The sequence below is a fragment of the Lepus europaeus genome, chromosome 14 (assembly GCF_033115175.1).
Source record: "Lepus europaeus isolate LE1 chromosome 14, mLepTim1.pri, whole genome shotgun sequence".
Classification (NCBI taxonomy): domain Eukaryota; kingdom Metazoa; phylum Chordata; class Mammalia; order Lagomorpha; family Leporidae; genus Lepus; species Lepus europaeus.
In genome coordinates this window covers 93,250,333-93,269,248 of record NC_084840.1, presented here as the reverse complement: position 1 = coordinate 93,269,248, position 18,916 = coordinate 93,250,333, and the positions used below count along the sequence as shown (strand labels likewise).

The window sequence follows — 18,916 nt, the reverse complement described above, 5'->3', positions numbered from 1 at the left end:
GGAGAGAGAGCGCAAGCGAGAGAAGAGCCGAGAAAGAAAGAGAGAGAGACAGAGAGAGAGAAGGGAGGGAACCACATGTTCAGGAACAGGTCCTTTTAAAATTTTACAAGGGGGCAGGGAAGGGAAGTAGGAGCAGCGAATCCCATTAGGATGGGGGTGGAGCTCGACACCAGTGGTTGGGCCACGAGGCCACCTGGCTTCCAGCAATGGCGGCAGGGCTAGAGCCTAGGATGGTGTCAGGGTGTAGATCACATCACGCCATAGACAAAACTGTGCCATTGTCCTAACAATCAGATTCTCAAGTCTTCAAACTAAAACCACGTAGAGATTCAGAATGTAAAAAAATAGGAAAATGAGAGTTTGTAAACAGGAAGCTCTAAGAAGTCCACTATGATATTATCACCCGAATATAATCATGAGGAAATATTAAACATATCCATTCTAAGAGACATTCTACAAAATAACTGGACTGTAAGTTTTCCAGTGTCAATATCAGGTGATGTCTTTAAAGGAAGTTTAAAAGAAGACTGAGAGGGGCCCACACTGTGGTGCAGGGGGTTAAAGCCCGGTCTACAATGCCACCATCACAAATGGCACCAGTTCGAGTCCCGGTTCGAGCCCTGGCTGCCCCACTTCTGATGCAGCTCTCTGCTATGGCCTGGGAAAGCAGTGGAAAATGGCCAAGTCTTTGGGCCCCTGACCCCGCATGGGAGACCCAGAGGAAGCTCCTGGCTCCTGATCGGCGCAGCTCCAGCCATTGTGGCTATCTGGGGAGTGAACCAGCAGATGGAAGATCTTTCTATCTGTAACTCTGCTTTTCAAGTGAAGTGGGGGCGGAGGAGGACAATGACTGAGAAGCTGATGCAGAATGAAGAAGGCTAAGGAGACATGGAATCCAAACGCTCTGAGAGCAGTGTGTGCGGCCTGGTGGTTAAGCCATTTGTGTCCCACACCAGGGCTCCTGGACTGGCTCTGACTCCACCTTCCTGCTAATGCAGACCTTGGGAGGCAGCAGGAAAGACGCAAGTCACCGCATTCGTGCCGCCCGGATTAGGTTCCTGGCTCTCCATGTACCTCTGGCTCCAATCAATCAAACAAAGTAAAATGAAATCAGAGACAGAACGCACATTATAATACATGGCGGGATATATGAATCCGACTTCTAGGCAGACAGAGAAGGGAACTACAGACAGAGGACCTACACACGAAGGAATGCAGGAGAGGAGGACCACAAAGGCTCATCCAGGAATGAGTGCTGGCAGCAGGAGGACCACCACTACCTCTAAATCCAAGATGACCACAAGGGGCAGCAAAGAGGCCTGGAACCTGGAAACAAAGTCACATACAGAGGCCCCCTGGGAAGTAGCAGGGACCTTTCTTGGGACTCTGCAGCCCACAGCAATCTCACAGGGAAGAATGCGGGAAAAGTACTGTTCTGAGCTTATCTTCCTTCCTCTTTCCAGCTGTCTATACCTAACTGGCTGAACTACAAAGGCCAAAGTCTCCCAATCTCACTGGCATGAGCCATACAAGTGAGTTTCTCAAGGCAAGGACCAGGGAGAGGGAGCAGACAGATGAGCAAGATCAAACAGAAGTTATCTGTCACACAAAGGTACACACGGCAGCACATGAAAAGATCTAACCTAGCTTCTGGGATGAAGGAACAAGCTTTCATGAGGCAGTGGTAAGCTGAAGCCTAATGAATAAGCTGGGGTTAGTCAAAGGAAATGGGGGGGAGGGGCAAACATTCCAGCAGACCTTTGCCAGTATGTGAAGGTATGCTGCTGGAACAGTAAATAAATGAGGATGCCTTAAGCATGGAGTTTGAGGCAATACAGGAAAAGAAAGAAAGCCATAAAGGCAAGGAAAAGCAAAGTCAGACTTGCTTCAACACCATCCTAACCATCCGGCCTTAACCTGAAAGCAAAGTTTAAGGACTGATATGACATCATCTGATAGAAGTGAGCATTTTTAATAAAAGTAATAGGCACAGGGAATTTTTTTTAAATGGTAGAAGTCAATTCACACGTCTATTTCTTATTGAATAGCGCTCACCTGGTCATTTCACAAAAATGGCAAGGATTTGTGGGAGAGTAGAGAACACTGGTAATGATTACACATTCTAATTCACTACATCCATTCTTTAGATTCTCCACATTTTTAATTTTTCAGGAAATCGGCAGGCAAAAATACCTCTCATGGCCACATGAAATAACCCATTTAAGATTCTGAACCAATCAATAATCCAAATTTTGCACTAGTGTGCAACTATTTTCTTTGAAATGGAGAATCTTAAAATTGATATCAATGCCTTGTTTGCATTGGATCCTCTCAAGTGCTGTGCTAGCAATTCAAAGGCTTCTGATCTATTCCGTGCCAGAAGAGAATAGAAACGTAGTGACACACAGAACAGGTCATTCTTAAACTTGATTAAACTTGTCATCATTCCACTTATCTGTAATGAAAGAAGAGGTTTAATTAAATATGCACACGAATAAACATAATTGCAACTTTAGTATTGACTACAAATAAAAGCAACAAGGATGAGGTAATAGAAACAGCAACAACAACAAATACTATTAGATCTGGAACACAGATATCATTGATGAGCCCCAGGACAGCAACGTCCCGGGAGTGGAAGGAAACAAATTTCAGTAACAATGGCCTGATCCATACATGTGTTTGGCAGAGAAGAGGGAAGCACACTGAAGGGGCAGGATTAGGAAACATGAACATACTTAAATGCTGCCTGGAGCCCCAGAGAGGCTGACGAGAGAGAGGAGGAGTGACGGATACAATGACTAATAGTGCCAACACTATCACCAGGTGCCAGGCTAAATGCTCTACGTACAACGCCTTATCGAATCTGCTAGGTCAGCACAATTGTCCCAATTCTGCGTAAGAGGAAACGAAACTGAATGAAGTTAGGTAATGTGAACCAGTCACAGGGTGGCACAACAGGGACTCAAACACTGGTTTTTACGATTTCAGAGAACACTTTATCACACTGCTGTAATGACAATTCAAAAATATCTTCCAAGTGACTTATGGGCCAGGTACTGTGTACTGAAGATACAGAAATGAATGAGCCATGGTCCTCAGAAGATTAAGTGAGGTAGGGGAGACACACACACTCAATCATCACCGCACAAGTTAGCTGGTACTGCACAGAGAGCGCCAGAGACGCTACCCTGAGCTGCTCAGTGAAGACTTCAGATGGCGCTTGTGCTGACAGAGCAGAAAGAGAACAGGGCCAGCGCTGTGGCTCAGTGGGTTAACGCCCTGGCCTGAAGCACCGGCATCCCATATGGGCGCCGGTTCTAGTTCTGGCTGCTCCACTGCCAATCCAGCTCTCTGCTATGGCCTGGGAAAGCAGTAGAGGATGACCTGAGTCTTTGCGCCCCTGCACCCGCATGGAAGAAACTCCTGGCTTTGAATTAGAGCAGCTCTGGCCGTTGCAGCCACCTGGGGAGTGAACCAGCAGATGGAAGAACTCTCTCTCTCTCTGTAACTCTTTCAAATTAAAAAAAAAAAATCCTTTAAAAAAAATTTCAGAGTAGCCAAACAGATTATGGAAAACCAAGGAGGCACCATCCCAAATGGGCACTGCTGGTTTGAGTCCTGGCTGCTCCACTTCCAATCCAGTTCCCTGCTACTGTGCCTGAGAAAGCAGGTGAAGATGGCCTAAGCCCCTGGGTCCCTACACTCACATAGGAGACCAGGAAGAAGCTCCTGGCTCCTAGCTTCAGATCAGCCCAGTCTTGGCTGTTGAGACCATCCAGGGGGTGAACTAACAGATGGAGGATCTTTCCTTTCTTTCTCTCTGCCTTTCAAATAAAAATAAATTAATTAAAAAAAAAAAAAATGGGGCCAGCACTGTGGCATAGCAGGTACCTGCAGTGCCGGCATCCCATATGGGTGCCGGTTTGAGTCCTGGCTGCTCCACTTTCGATCCAGCTCTCTGCTATGGCCTGGGAAAGATGGCCCAAATGTTTCGGCCCCTGCACCCGCGGTGGAGACCCAGAAGAAGCTCCTGGCTCCTGGTTTCAGATCAGCGCAGTGCCGGCCATTGCGGCCATCTAGGGAGTAAGCCAGTTGATGGAAGACCTCTCTCTCTGCCTTGACTCTTTCAAATAAATGAATAAATCTTTAAGAAGAAAAAAAAGATGAAAATCAGATTAACTGAAAAGAATATTACAAAAAAAAAAAAAAAAAAGCTGAGCATCACAGAAAGCTACAAGAAAACAAACCAAAGAGCTTTTCATGCCACGCTAAGGAATCAAGAACTTTAGACAACTATACGAAGTGAAAAACGATTTCCCGGCTTTCAACAAGATTAGGCTGCCGTGAAGACTCAAACTGATAGGGAAGTCTGAACAGCAGTCTGGTGAATGGCTTGGCGACAACCAAAAGTACATGAGAATTGGAAGGAGACTCCCAAACTGGCTGTTGGTCACAACTGGACAGTTAGAAGGATGGTACCAAAGTCCCTTTCTGAAAATAAAGCAATTTTACCTCTGAGGTGAGAAGGTACCTGGTTATACTCTGACCTGGGACACAACAAAGAAATGGTTCAGCCTCAACTTTGTAATCCACAGGGAGAGGACTGGAGGGTTGCTTCCCTGGCACCATAGAAAGCTTCCCTGAGGCACAGTGCGGACGTGAGTGATTCCAATGTCCAAAACCACACAGAACAGAGGCAGGACAGTCTGCTGTTCACTTTGAAAGCACAATCTCTAATCTCCAAGAGACCCGGTCTTTCCTTGGGCTCGACCTCCTCCCGTCACTCTGCACCTGATGGCGCTCAGGAGGACTGTTATCTGCTCTGTTCCTGCTGAGCATCTTGCCCTTAATCAGGAGCTGCACAGCCTCAGCACGAAGTAGGAAGAAAGAAAAGCATTCCATCCACTCCCCTGACATCAATCATCATTCATCCTCCAAGAAAATGAAATAGAATTCTGAATTAGACTTGTTCTTCCAAACTAACCTACAGGCATGTTCCTCATTCAAACATTACACCCTCCATCCTAGTCACGTTGAAAAGACCACCCATGTCTTTGTCTAACATCCTTAACTCATAACAGGATGTATCTGTACTCCAGGAACAAAACATAAAAACACATAGACCTCAAGACCAAACTCAAATGTTACCTCTACAGTTCTCCTCAAACTGTATGCCCAAAGTACTTTTCATTCAACACAGTATTCACTAAAAGCTTCCCTGTACTGTATTTATATTAGACATCCAGCCCCTCTGAAATGAAGTTTTGGTTTTTTTTTTTTTTTTTTTTTTTAAGATTTATTTATTTAATTTGAAAGTCAGAGTTAGAGAGAGAGATAGGGAAAGACAGAGACAGAGATCTTTCATCTGCTGGTTTAATCACCAGGTAGCCATAATGGCTAGCACTAGGGCAGGCCAAAGCCATGAGCTTCATCTGGGTCTCCTACATGGGTGGCAGGAGACTAAGCACTTGGGCCATCTTCCACTGCTTTTCCCAGGCCACAGGCAGAGAGCTGGATCAGAAGTGGAGTGGTCAGGACACAAACAGGTGCCTGTGGAAACCCACTGTACCACAATGTCAGCCCATCAAGAGTGCCTCCTTGTCTGCAGTGCCTAAAAAGCTAAAAGCAACATTTTTCCACTTACTCTCACCATTAGGCTTCTGGATACAACTCCTGATCTATGACAGACAGACTTTCATGAGATATGGAAATTCAAAGTGAGACGGAGATCTCTTACTATCCCTTTATATTACTTTCTATGGACAAGCAAGTTAGTAAGATTTTTCACAGAAGTGGTGCTCAAGGTGTCCATTCTCCAATTCTTTGGATGTTCACAGGCAACTGCATTTGTAGCAACAGCTAGGTTCGTGGTCCCATGCCCAGTAACTAGCTTGGAGACTGTCAACAGGAAGTTCAGGAAGCAACAGTTATAGATGCTTTCTAAGCCTTGGCTTGAAATCTGAATCAAGTTCTTAAACTTGGTAATTTCTTTTTTTTTTTTTTTTTTTTTTGACAGGCAGAGTGGATAGTGAGAGAGAGACAGAGAGAAAGGTCTTCCTTTTTGCCGTTGGTTCACCCTCCAATGGCCGCTGCGGCCAGCACATCTCGCTGATCCGAAGCCAGGAGCCAGGTGCTTCTCCTGGTCTCCCATGCGGGTGCAGGGCCCAAGCACTTGGGCCATCCTCCACTGCCTTCCCGGGCCATAGCAGAGAGCTGGCCTGGAAGAGGGGCAACCGGGATAGAATCCGGCGCCCCAACCGGGACTAGAACCCGGTGTGCCGGCGCCGCAAGGCGGAGGATAAGCCTGTTAAGCCACGGCGCCGGCCAAACTTGGTAATTTCAATAACACCACCATTGGCTGTAGTTTCTGTTCTTGCAAGTTATGCGATTTATTTAGGGAGATCTAACTTATACTAACAGCTAGAGTGGTTTCTGTTTCTCAGACCGCGACACGTGAATTAACTGAACAAGCAACACATTGCCAGGGAGGAAGCACACCAAGGAGACAGTGAGTAATGCCTGAGCAAGAACCCAGCAAACTGTTAAACACAGGTTACAGAATGAGAACAACACTGAAGAGTGAGACCAGAATTTTCATCTTGAAACTCCCTTCGAGCACAGAAAGTTTTAAGTTCTTGAATAAAGGGCTGGTCATTTGTCCAACACGTGCATCACTTCAACTTTCATCTCCCTTGATTATTTTTTCTCTTCAAGTTTGGTCACATTTTCCTGATTCTTCCCAGATCTAATAATCTTAGATTGCAGCCTGGGGGCCAGTGCTGTGGTATAGCGGGTTAAGCAGGTGCCTGCATTCCAGTGTCCCATATGGGTGCCAGTTCGAGTCCCAGCTACTCAATTTCTGATCCAGCTCCCTGCTAATATGCCTGGGAAAGTAGCAGAAGATGGCCCAAGTGCTTGGGCCCCTGTACACATAGGGAAACCAGATGAAGCTCCTTGTTCCTGACTTCAGCCTGGCCCAGCCCTGGCTGTTGTGGCCAATTGGGGAGTGAACAAGCGAGTGGAAGGTCTTCCTTTCCCTGTCTCTCCCTCTAACTCTGCCTTTCATAAATGAATCTTTTTTTAAGTAATTAAAATTAAAAGGGAAAATGTAAGCCACTCAGATGATATTTTACCAACTTGTAATACACATTTGGTGGGGCCTGGTGGAGCTTCCTTCCTGGCTGGTGAACCCACTAATGTTGTCAGCAGGGTTACGTGGCCAGATTCTACAAGGAGAGGGCATACAAACACTATTTCCTGGCTCCACCCTGACCCTGACTTATAAATCTCTTCATTTCGCTACTCTCAATCTGTATCTTTTAAAATAAAACTGTAATCATAAATATAGTGCTTCCCCAAAATCTGTGAGTCTTTCTAATAAACAACGAATCTTGAGGTAGGTTGTGGGAACCCATCCAGATTTGTACCCAGTGGGTCAAAAGAATACACTGTAAATGCTATTGCTATCACATTTGGAGTGGGTTTGTGGGCCTGCATTAACCCTGGCGGTCAGTGTAAAAAGTACACTGTAGTATTCCAGTTGATGTCAGAACAATACCAATCCCCTTAAGGAGCTTCTTCCATCTCTACTTAAACAAGCTCACCTCTATTTGTGGAGTATAATATAGTATGAAAGAAGCTATAAACACATACAACTTGTATCAGAATATTAATCTGCACAAGCCCCAAGTCCTATTCCTCACAATTTCAAGCTCCTTTATAAATTTCAGCAAATCAATCTCCTGAAAAAAAAAAATTTTTTTTTAATTTTTTTTTTTTTTTTTTTTTTGACAGGCAGAGTGGATAGTGAGAGAGAGAGACAGAGAGAAAGATCTTCCTTTTTGCCGTTGGTTCACCCTCCAATGGCCGCTGCGGCCAGCACATCTCGCTGATCCGAAGCCAGGAGCCAGGTGCTTCTCCTGGTCTCCCATGCGGGTGCAGGGCCCAAGGACTTGGGCTATCCTCCACTGCCTTCCTGGGCCATAGTAGAGAGCTGGCCTGGAAGAGGGGCAACCGGGATAGAATCCGGTGCCCTGACCGGGACTAGAACCCAGTGTGCTGGCGCCGCAAGGCAGAGGATTAGCCTGTTAAGCCACGGCGCCGGCCTAAAAAAATTTTTTTTTGACAGGCAGAGTGGACAGAGAGACAGAGAGAAAGGTCTTCCTTTTGCCGTTGGTTCACCCTCCAATGGCCGCCGCGGCCAGTGCACCACGCTGATCCGAAGGCAGGAGCCAGATGCTTCTCCTGGTCTCCCATGGGGTGCAGGGCCTAAGGACTTGGGCCATCCTCTACTGCACTCCCGGGCCACAGCAGAGAGCTGGCCTGGAAGAGGAGCAACCGGGACAGAATCCGGTGCCCCAACCAGGACTAGAACTTGGTGTGCCGGCACCACAAGGTGGAGGATTAGCCTATTGAGCCACAGCGCCGGCGAAAAAAAAATTTTAAACATAATGTTTTGTTTTATTTTATTTATTTGAAAGGTAGTATTACACAGAGAGAGGTCTTCCATCTGCTGGTTCAGCCCCAAATGGCCACAACAACCTGGGCTGAGCCAGGCAAAAGCCAAAAGTTTCTTACAGGTCTCCCACGTAGCTGCAGGTGACCAAGCAGGGAGCTGGATCAGAAGTGGAGCAGCTGGGATGTGAACTGACACCCATATGAGATGCCAGCACTGTAGGCCAGGGCTTTAACCCGCTATGCCACAGCACAGGCCACCTGAAAAGGTTTAAAACATGTTACTTGGTGTATTTAGTTGGAGTCAAATCCCAAGATTATTGTAAAACTTTTTGGAAATAAATGTTTCAGTAACACTGCATCAGGGGTTGGCAAATTTTCCTGGACAAAGCGAAGAGTAAATATTTAGGCTCTGCAAGCCATAAGGTTTCTGTCATAAATAGTCAATGCTGCCACTGTAGCAGCAATATGCAAACAAAGGAACATTGCTATGTTCCAATAAAACTTTATTGACTAAAATGGGGGAGGTAGGCCTGGCACACAGCCCTACAATGAGCTACAAATGAACTTGCTGAGCACTGCACACTGAATGATTATTCAAATAAAGTCTATAACTGTTCTGATACCATGAATCTCTGGTACTGTATAAATGACAGCCCCAGGGACTAGCATTCTAATGCAGTTAAGATGCTGCTTGCAAAGCCAGCATCCCATTTGGGTGCCAGTTCCAGTTCACTTCCAATCCAGCTCCATGCTAATGTACCTGGGAAGCAGCTGCAGATGGCGAAAGCGCTTGGGCCCTTGCCACCCATCTTAGAGACCCTGATGGAGTTCCAGGCTTCTGGCTTCAGTCAGGCCCAGCTCCAGCCATTGAAGTCATTTGGGGAACAAATCAGCAGATTTGCTTTCTGTCTGTCTTTCTGTAACTCTCATTCAAATAAATAAAATACATCTTTAAAAAAAAGATATGTTTAGTACACTTGTTCTTTAAAAAAATAAATAAACTGAACTTATAAGTATATGTTAGCCAAAAATGTGTTTCCTTGGCAGGAAATGTTGAAAGAAAAGGAGGTGAGGGGAAGGAAAGGAGGACAAGTAGAAGAGGGGAGAGGGGTTGGGACAGAGATACAAAAGGAAGAAAAACAGATACCAGAAATGCCTGTTAGATTTTAGAGTACTTTTATTTACTTCAAATATCTCCAGATATGTAAAAAAAAACTAACATTCATAAATCTCCACAACTAACATAAAAAAAATACTAAAAACCAAACTCCAGTAATTTAGGTGTTACAAACACTTCTAGATGAATAATTAATTTTGAAACTGTTTATCAATACACTAATAAGCAGCATTTTATTTTAGATAAAGCTATCATAAGGTTTAGTGCCAAGACAAGGTTTATTCCTTTGATAACCCCAAATAAACATTTATATGTTCTAAACACATATTTACATTCAGAGAGGAATGTATTATTCTCTACTACAGCTTGTTCATCCCATAATTTTGCCTTCTTTTTTTTTTAAAGATTTATTTTATTTATTTGAAAGGCAGAGTTACAGAGAGAGAGGTCTTCCATCCACTGGTTCATTCCCCAAATGGCTCCAATGGCCAGGGCTGGCCAGGCTGAAGCCAGGAGCCAGCCAGGAGCTTCTTCCGGGTCTCCCAGGTCGGTGCAGGGCCCAAGCACTTGAGCCATCCTCCGCTGCTTTTCCAGGAACATTAGCAGGGAGCTGGATCCAAACTGGACAACTTAATGCCAAAGTACCAGCCCCTAAATTTGCCTTCTTAATAACTATTCTGAGTATGCCAGAATGGGGGGCCAGAGTGGTGGCACAATGGGCTAAGCAGCTGCTTACAACACGGGCATACCATGTCAGAGTGCCAATTCAAGTCCTTGCTGTTCTGCTTCTAATCCAGCTTCTCACTAATGAACCTGGGAGAAGAGCAGAAGATGGCCTAAGTACTTGGGCCACTGCCACCCATGTAGGAGACCAACATGGAGTTCCTGGCTCTTGGCTTCATTCTGGTCCAGTCCTACCCACTGTAGCCATTTAGGGAGTAAACCAGTGCATGGAACCACTCTCTTTTTCTTTCTTAAATAAAAATAATTTTGCCAGAATGCTTAATTAATTTAAATTTATAAAAGTTCTGTTCCCTCTAAAGAAGAAGGAAGTTTGCCCTACCTCATTTTATTGTTTGTTCTCAATATTTTTACAACAAAAATAGGAAAGCTAGAAATAGTTTAGGTTCGATATCAATCTTAAAATAACAAAGATGTAAATTTAAAAAATACTATTTCAAAAAAACCCTTTGGCAAGAAATGCTTTCCTCATCATTTGAAGAATATTACACACTGGCCAGCACTGTGGCATAGCTGTGATAGCTACATTCCATGTGGGCACCAGCCAGTTTGTGTCCCAGCTGCTCCACTTCCAACCCAGCTCCCTGCTAATGGCCTGGGAAAGCAGTGGAAAATGGTCCAAGTGTTTGGGCCTCTGGACCCACATGGGAGACCCAGATGAAGTTCTTGACTCCTAACTCCAACCTGGCCCAGCCCTAGTCCTTGAGGCCATTTGAGGAAAGAATCAGTGGTTAGAAGATCTCTCTCTCTCTCTCTCTCTCTCTCCCTCTCTTTCAAAATAAATAAATATTTTTTTAAAAAGAATATTATACAATTTTTTTTAAAGATTTATTTGAAAGACAGAGATACAGAGAGAGTTAGAGACAGAGAGAGAGGTCTTCCATCCGCTGGTTCCCTCCCCAGATGGCCGCAATGGCCGGAGCTGCGCCAATCTGAAGCCAGGAGCTTCTTCAGGGTCTCCCATGTGGGTAAAGGGACCCAAGGACTTGGGCCATCTTCTACTGCTTTCTCAGGCCATAGCAGAGAGCTGGATTGGAAGAGGAGCAGCCGGGATTAGAACCGGCGCCCATATGGGATGTGGTGCTTCAGGCCAGGGCTTTAACCCACTGAGCCACATGAATATTATACCATTCTAAATCCTTTAAAAATACAATTTTAGTTTATTTCATGAAGATGACAAAGAATCAACATCTGCCAAATATTCATACAAATATAGTCATAGCACATTTATAGGTGATTTTATTAAAGTACCAATATTATTTTCCCACTGTTATTTAACTAATTTTCATAAATTTAGTGGCTTAAAACTACAGAAATTTATCATCATAGAATTCTAGAGACCAAAAATCTGAACTAAGTCTCACAAAACTAAAGCAAAGAGTCAGCCAGGTCATATGCCCTCGGAAGGCTCCAGGAAAAATCTGTTTTCTTGCTGCTTCCAGCTTCAGGCAGCAATTGACAGTCTATGACTTGTCACCACGTCATTCCAAACTTGGCTCCTGTTTCCCTCTCACTTTCTATTCTGTGTCAGTTTCTCCTCTTTCTCTCTCTTTACAGGGCATGTGTGATTATATTTATGGATCACTGCATAATCCAGGATAATCTCCCTATCTCCTGATCTTTAATTTATATCTGCAAAGCTCCTTGGCCATACGAGGTAACACTCCCATTTCCAGAGATCAGGACCTGGATATCTTTGGTGGCCATTTCACAGCCTGGCATAGCATAGTTCATCTTAGACATAGCCGACATACACATGAATCTAACTGAATGAAGTTAGTGTATTTTTCTCATGGTAAACCAGCTGACTAAGTGAGTGCTGCTGAATGCTTCTACCTTTTGCACTCTAACTCATCATATCTTGTCTTTCTTTCTGAATGACACTCCTCAATCTGCCATTATTGAATGTTCCATTACAAAGATTATAGCCATATGAGCTGACAAAAAAGTATAAAAGTCATAGTGCCAAAGATGATGCAAAAGTACTGCAAATGGTTTTTCAGGACAATCCTAACTAAGTAAAACAGATGGATTAGCTTACGCAACAGAAATTTCTTTTCTCACAATGCTGGAGGTTAGAAACCCAAGATTGGGGCTGGTGCTGTGACGGAATAGGTTAATCCTCTGCCTGCAGTGTTGGCATCCCATATGGGTGTCGGTTCTAGTCCTGGCTGCTCCTCTTCCGATCCAGCTCTCTGCTGTGGCCTGGGAAAGCAGTGGAAGATGGCCCAAGTGCCTGGGACCCCGCACCCACGTGGGATACCAGAAGATGCTCCTGGCTTCAGATTGGTGCAGCTCCAGCTCTGGTTGTTGTGGCCATTTTTAGAGTGATTCTTTCTCTCTGCCTCTCAAACAAATAACTAATCTTTAAATAAATAAATAAATAAATAAATAATGTGACATCACTACAAATTCTACATATAATAAAGGGAAGGGGGAATGTATGAGCAGATTTATATAAACAAACCTGAAGACTTCTATAAAATGGCTAAATTCCTATAAACACAAGAAGTTCATTCAAGAAAAAAAACAAATAAATTGAATAGACCTGTATCTCTACTAAAGAAATTAAATACACAGTTAAAAATCTCCCCAAGAAAATTCTCAAATGGAATATAATCTAAACATAATATTGTCCAGTATCTTCTATAAAATCACATTACAATGACACCAAAATCAGATAATGACATTACATGAAAACTACAGACCAATAACCCTCAAGAGCACAGAGTATAGAAAATTACAAAATTTGAGCAAATAAAATTGATAATATATCAAGATCAAGTTGGATTTATCCCACGAAAGACAGCCAGTTTAACATTCAGAAACAAATAAACAAAAAAATCAATTTAACTTATCATATTAACAGGCTTTTCAAAATTATCTGGATGAATGTTCAGCCTAGTAGTTAAGACATCTGTGTCTTACATTGGAGTGCCTGGTTGGATACCCAGCTCCTGACTCCAACTTCCTGGCAATGTAGACTGTGGGAGGCAGAGATGATGGCTCAAGTAATTGAGATTCTGCCACAAACATGAGAAACCTGGATAAGTTCCCAGTTCTTGACACTGGCCCTGAACTTCCAAAAGTGAACCAGAGGCAGAGTTAGAGAGAGCAAGAGATATAGAGATCTTCCATCCACTGGTTCACTCCTCAAATGGCCACAACGGATGGACCAGGCTGAAGCCAGGAGCCTGGGTCTCCCATGTGGATGGCAGGTGAGCCATCTTCCAGGCACATTAGCAGGGAGCCAGACAGGAAATGGAGCAGCTGGGACTCAAACCAGCGCCCAGTGTTGCAGGCAGCAGTTTAACTTGCTGCATCTTAATACTGGGCCCTAATTTTATTTTTAAGCATGCTCATTTAAACAGATACAAAAATATATTTGACAACATCCACCATCCACTTCAGATAAGAACTCTCAGAAAACCAAGACTAATGATATAACCACTCTGTAAAATAATTTGGTGATTTTTTTATAAACAGACATTTACTATGTAGACTATCCTATTCAAAGGTATCTACCCCAAAGAAATAAAAGCATTTGTACACAGATATCCATGAAGTTTTATTTATAACACTCAAAATCTGAATACAATCCAAATTTCCTCAACTTGTGGCCAGATCAACAAAATGTGTCAACAATGGAAACTACTCAACAATAAAAAGTAGCGGGGCCAGCACTGTGGCACAGTGGGTTAATCTTCCGCCTGCGGCGCCAGCATCCCATATGGGCACCGGTTCTGGTCCTGGCAGCTCCTCTTCCCATCCAGCTCTCTGCAATGGCCTAGGAAAGCAGTGGAGGATGGCCCAGGTCCTTGGGCCCCTGCATCCACATGGGAGACCCAGAAGAGGCTCATGGCTTCAGATTGGCGCAGCTCCAGCCGCTGCAGCCATATGGGGAGTGAACCAGCGGATGGAAGACCTCTCTCTCTATCCCTCCCTCTCACTGTCTGTAACTCTACCTCTCAAATAAATAAATAAATAAATCTTAAAAAAAAAAGGTAAAAAACAAAAAAAATAAAAAGGAGCAAATTATTTTTACATACAACTTGAATGAATCTCAAAATAACTATATTGGATAAAAGAAACCATACTCATAATCCCAAAACATAGTACATGCTGTATGATTCCATTCATTTAAAATTCTAGCAAATGTACACTATCCATAGTAACAAAGTCTGAATGCAGAGGATAAGAGAGAGGGATATTACAAAGGAGCATGAGGATGGGAGACCAGGAGGAAGCACCTGGCTCCTGATCGGCGCAGTGCACCAGCCGTAGCAGCCATTTGGGAGGTGAACCAATGGAAGAAAGACCTTTCTCTCTCTCTCACTGTCTAACTCTGCCTGTCAAAAAAAAAAAAAAAAAAAAAGGAGCATGGGGAAATACTGAAGGGTGCTCACTATGTTGAATGTATTACTAGACTCTGGGTAGGTTTGTGAGTCAAAGCTTTTTTAAAATGTTTGCTTTAATTACATGCCATTTATTTTACCTCAAAAAAAGTTCATAGAAAAGTAGAATAGTGGTTACAGTTGAAAAGCAATGTATTTAACACCAATGAACTGTACAGTAAAAAATGGTTAAAACTGCCCAAATGGCAAACTTTTTCTTTTTTTTCACCACAATAAGAAAAAAACAGAATGAACTCAAAATTGAAGCTAAATAAGATATTTAGTATAATTAGTTAAAAACATGAGAAAGGAATCTAGATCTCCAGGCAACCTACTACAATATATACTGCCAGTTGATCAAATGGTACCTTAAAACTGTTTACAAACATACCTGTGAGATATGATTGATGGAAGACTCCATTCTCCGAAGCTGGGAGGCTTGAATGTCCAGCAATTGGAGTACATTGTTGGCCAGTGCATTTATCTGATAAGCAACACTAGCTAGAGATTGGGTTGTGTAGGCTTTGGTCTCTTCTAAAGCTTTTCTCTTGTCTGTAGCCTGAAAGAGTAAGAAGAAAATAAACCAATATTTATTAAAGTTAACACTCAAACATAGAATCTACAGAAAGGCAAGGTTATAATTAATTTTTATAATAGAAAAGTCTAGTTGAAATTAAAAGACAAAACATTGCACCAATCGAAGACAGTCTCAAGACAGTACTAAACCATGCAAAAATCTCTATCTGCTAGCTGGGAACAACTCCCTCCTAAACAGCCCACCCACTGAGATCCACTTGAAAAAAGGTGACTATAATCAAAGTACCCAGTAACAGCTGGTTCTCATGCCTCAACCCCATCCAACTATCGGTTCAATGCATTAAGTCTTTAAAGCCCCAAACTCTCGGCCGGTGCCGCGGCTCACTAGGCTAATCCTCCACCTTGCGGCGCCGGCACACCGGGTTCTAGTCCCGGTCGGGGCACCGATCCTGTCCCGGTTGCCCCCCTTCCAGGCCAGCTCTCTGCTGTGGCCAGGGAGTGCAGTGGAGGATGGCCCAAGTGCTTGGGCCCTGCACCCCATGGGAGACCAGGAGAAGCACCTGGCTCCTGCCATCGGATAAGCGCGGTGCGCAGGCCACAACGCGCCTACTGTGGCGGCCATCGGAGAGTGAACCAACGGCAAAAGGAAGACCTTTCTCTCTGTCTCTCTCTCTCACTGTCCACTCTGCCTGTCAAAAATAAAAAAAATAAAAAAAAAAATAAAGCCCCAAACTCTCAAGCCACTAACAATGACAATGGCAGGAGTTAAATCAACCCCTTTTTCTATTTCTGTTCCCATGAAATCCCCATCAGTAATCCAAATTCCTTGTTATCTATTATGATCAAGCTTCCCATCCTCACAAAAACTATGGTGAATCCTATGCCCCAGTCCCTTACTCCTCCTAGTTCCGAAACTCTGGTATATATATCTTGATCAAGTAGCAAGAAGTCCTCAAACACCAAAGTATGGGGTGGGCATTAAGTGTCTGGGTTTGAGTCCCAGCTCCACTTCCAATTCCAGCTTCCTGTTAACACCTGCCAGGCAGCAGTGATGGTTCAAGGACTTGAGTCTCTGCTACCTGAGCAGATTGAGTTCTTGAATCCCGGCTTTGGTCTGGCCCAAACTGGGCTGTTGTGGGTATCTGGAGTAAACCAGCAGACATAAAATCTTTCCATGTCTGTCTGTCTCTGTCTCTTTCTCCTTGCTTCTCAAATACTTAAAAGTGTCTTTGAAAAAGAACAAAGTCAGAAAAGTGGCAAATCAACTACATATGGGGAAAAGGGGGAAATCAGCAACTTACATTACAATGAGTCAGTATCATTAACATATAATCCAAAGATGAAAAAAATCAAATAATATACAGAAAAAATGGAATGCAGATCTAATAACTCACAAAAAACACAATGCAACCACTCTTAACCATTTGAAAAAATATTCAATCTTGCTAACTATGGAAAAGAAATGCAAATGCAAACCAATAAATTCTATTTATCACCTACCCAAATAGCAAATATACAAGCCTGAAAAAGTACCCAGCAAAATTGTTAGGAAAAACTCTGACACACTGATCTCTAGCAAGATTGGATATAACTTCACTTTCTGCACAGGTAAGGCCACTTTTAGGAATGTATCTCATAGAATCACTGACAAAAATACAAAAAGACCTGCATACGGTTATTCATTGCAGCACTATCTGTAATAGCACAAGACTGGAAACAACTCATACAATCATCAGTAGGGGATTAGTTGAATTAATTATTATATTAACACACAATGCCACACTATACTATCAAAAAGAATACTCAAGGAGTATCTCTATTACCACTATTACATGGCATCCAAAATATTGCTAAGGTAAATAAAAGGCACTGAAAAAATGAGTACAGTATGCTATTAATTAACAGAGAAAAATATATGCATATCATTTAAAGGAAAGGATAAATCATGACATTTAAAAAATTATATATGGAGGGGCAGGCAAAAAGATCAGAAGAAACACAGATAGAAGAGAGAATTCCTTTTTTTTTTTTTTTTTTTAAGATTTTTTTTTTTTATGGGGCCAATGCTGTGGTAAAGCCGCCACCTGTAGTGCCAGCATTCCATGTGAGAGCCAGTTCAAGTCACGGCTGCTCCACTTCTGATCCAGCTCTCTGCCATGGCCTGGGAAAGCAGTAGATGGCCCAAGTCCTTGGGCCCCTGAACCCATGTCAGAGACCCAGAAGAAGTTCCAGGCTCCTGGTTTTAGGTCGGCCCAGCTCTAGCCGTTGTGGCCATTTGGGGGAGTGGACCAGCAGATGGAAGACTCACTCACTCTCTGTCTGTCTCTCTCTCTCTCTCTTTCTGCAACTCTGCCTTTCAAATATAGAAAGAAATACAGAGAGAGAAGGGGAGAGAAAGAGAGAGATCTTCCATTCACTGGTTCACTCCCAAAATGGCCACAATGGTCAGGGCTGGGTCATGCTGAAGCAAGGAGCCAGAAGCTTCTTGTGGGTCTCCCACACGGGTGCAGGGACCAAAGCACGCGCCACAGCTCTGACCCCAAGACAGAATTCTTTCAATATACTTTATTACCAAGACTTGTCTTTGGAACTATGTAAATAATTTATATAACTACTATATGAAACTGAATTTTCAAAAGGAATTTCCCCAAATTAAATGTAAAATTAGTCATATGAGCCTAATAACTGTGTATCTAATTAACAGTTTTACCAGAGAGAAACTGCTCTAAAAGTGACTTCAAAATTTGACTGTACATTCTAACTGAGACTTATCCTTAGGACAGAAATAATTGAAAAAAGGTGGGTGTAGGGAAAATTTAAGCTGTTTGTCAGCATTACTGAAATTATTAGTCTAAGACTTTTGGGTGTATAGAGTGGGATATGGCACATCACTAATTGGGTACACGTCAGTGAAAACTGGTATTTTTGGCATGGCTCAAAAGAGATTCTGATATATAAAGAACCAGGATAAAGAAAAAAATCCTGCAGCTCTGGTTTTAAACTCAAAGTATCAGTTTTAATCTAGACGTATTTATCGTATCTTAATATCCTAGCTCTGTCCAATTAAAAAGGACCCAAAATAATGACTTACAGCCCAACCTATTATTATCCAGATTATGATCTCTACACCACTCTCCATGAAAAAGAACCAGGACTGCCAGCTGGCTTCAGATTTAGGTCAGGATACATTTTGGACAACCTTTGTATCAAAAAGTATATAGTTAGTTATATATTGATTATAGTTAATAACAATGTATTGGATACTTGAAAATTGATTAAGTAAATTTTCAGGTTCTTACTATAAAAGACTGGTAAGCATGTGAGGCAATATATAACTAGCTTGATTTAGCCATTCCACATGTATAAATACTGGAAAACATCATCATAAATGCTACAAATATAGATAACTTGCTAATTTTTTATTTCATATTTTTGTACCATAATTTAAAAATCCTTGCCAAAGCCAAAGTTACCATGATTTTCTCATCAAGGACAACCCCTGGGGTCATGTCAAAGTGAACTTGGGAATCAATTTGAGTCACAGATCAAAGATACAGCAATATAAGCAAAAATAACTTTGATGGAATGAAACACTGAAAATGTTTAAATTGAGAGTAACAATACTTAAAAATAAATAAATCCATTAAAAAGTTACTGGCTACATTTG

General features: G+C 42.8%; 1 protein-coding gene across 7 annotated transcripts in view; it reads right to left on the bottom strand.

Moving 5' to 3' along the window:
• ABI1 (abl interactor 1) overlaps positions 1-18,916 on the bottom strand; it is a 112,906-nt gene that overhangs the window by 52,664 nt on the left and 41,326 nt on the right. For all 7 annotated transcript variants that reach the window (XM_062211161.1, XM_062211155.1, XM_062211157.1 and 4 more), the window contains exon 2: positions 15,104-15,271. In XM_062211161.1, coding sequence (XP_062067145.1) covers positions 15,104-15,271 — 168 coding nt within the window. The remainder of the gene's footprint in view (positions 1-15,103; positions 15,272-18,916) is intronic.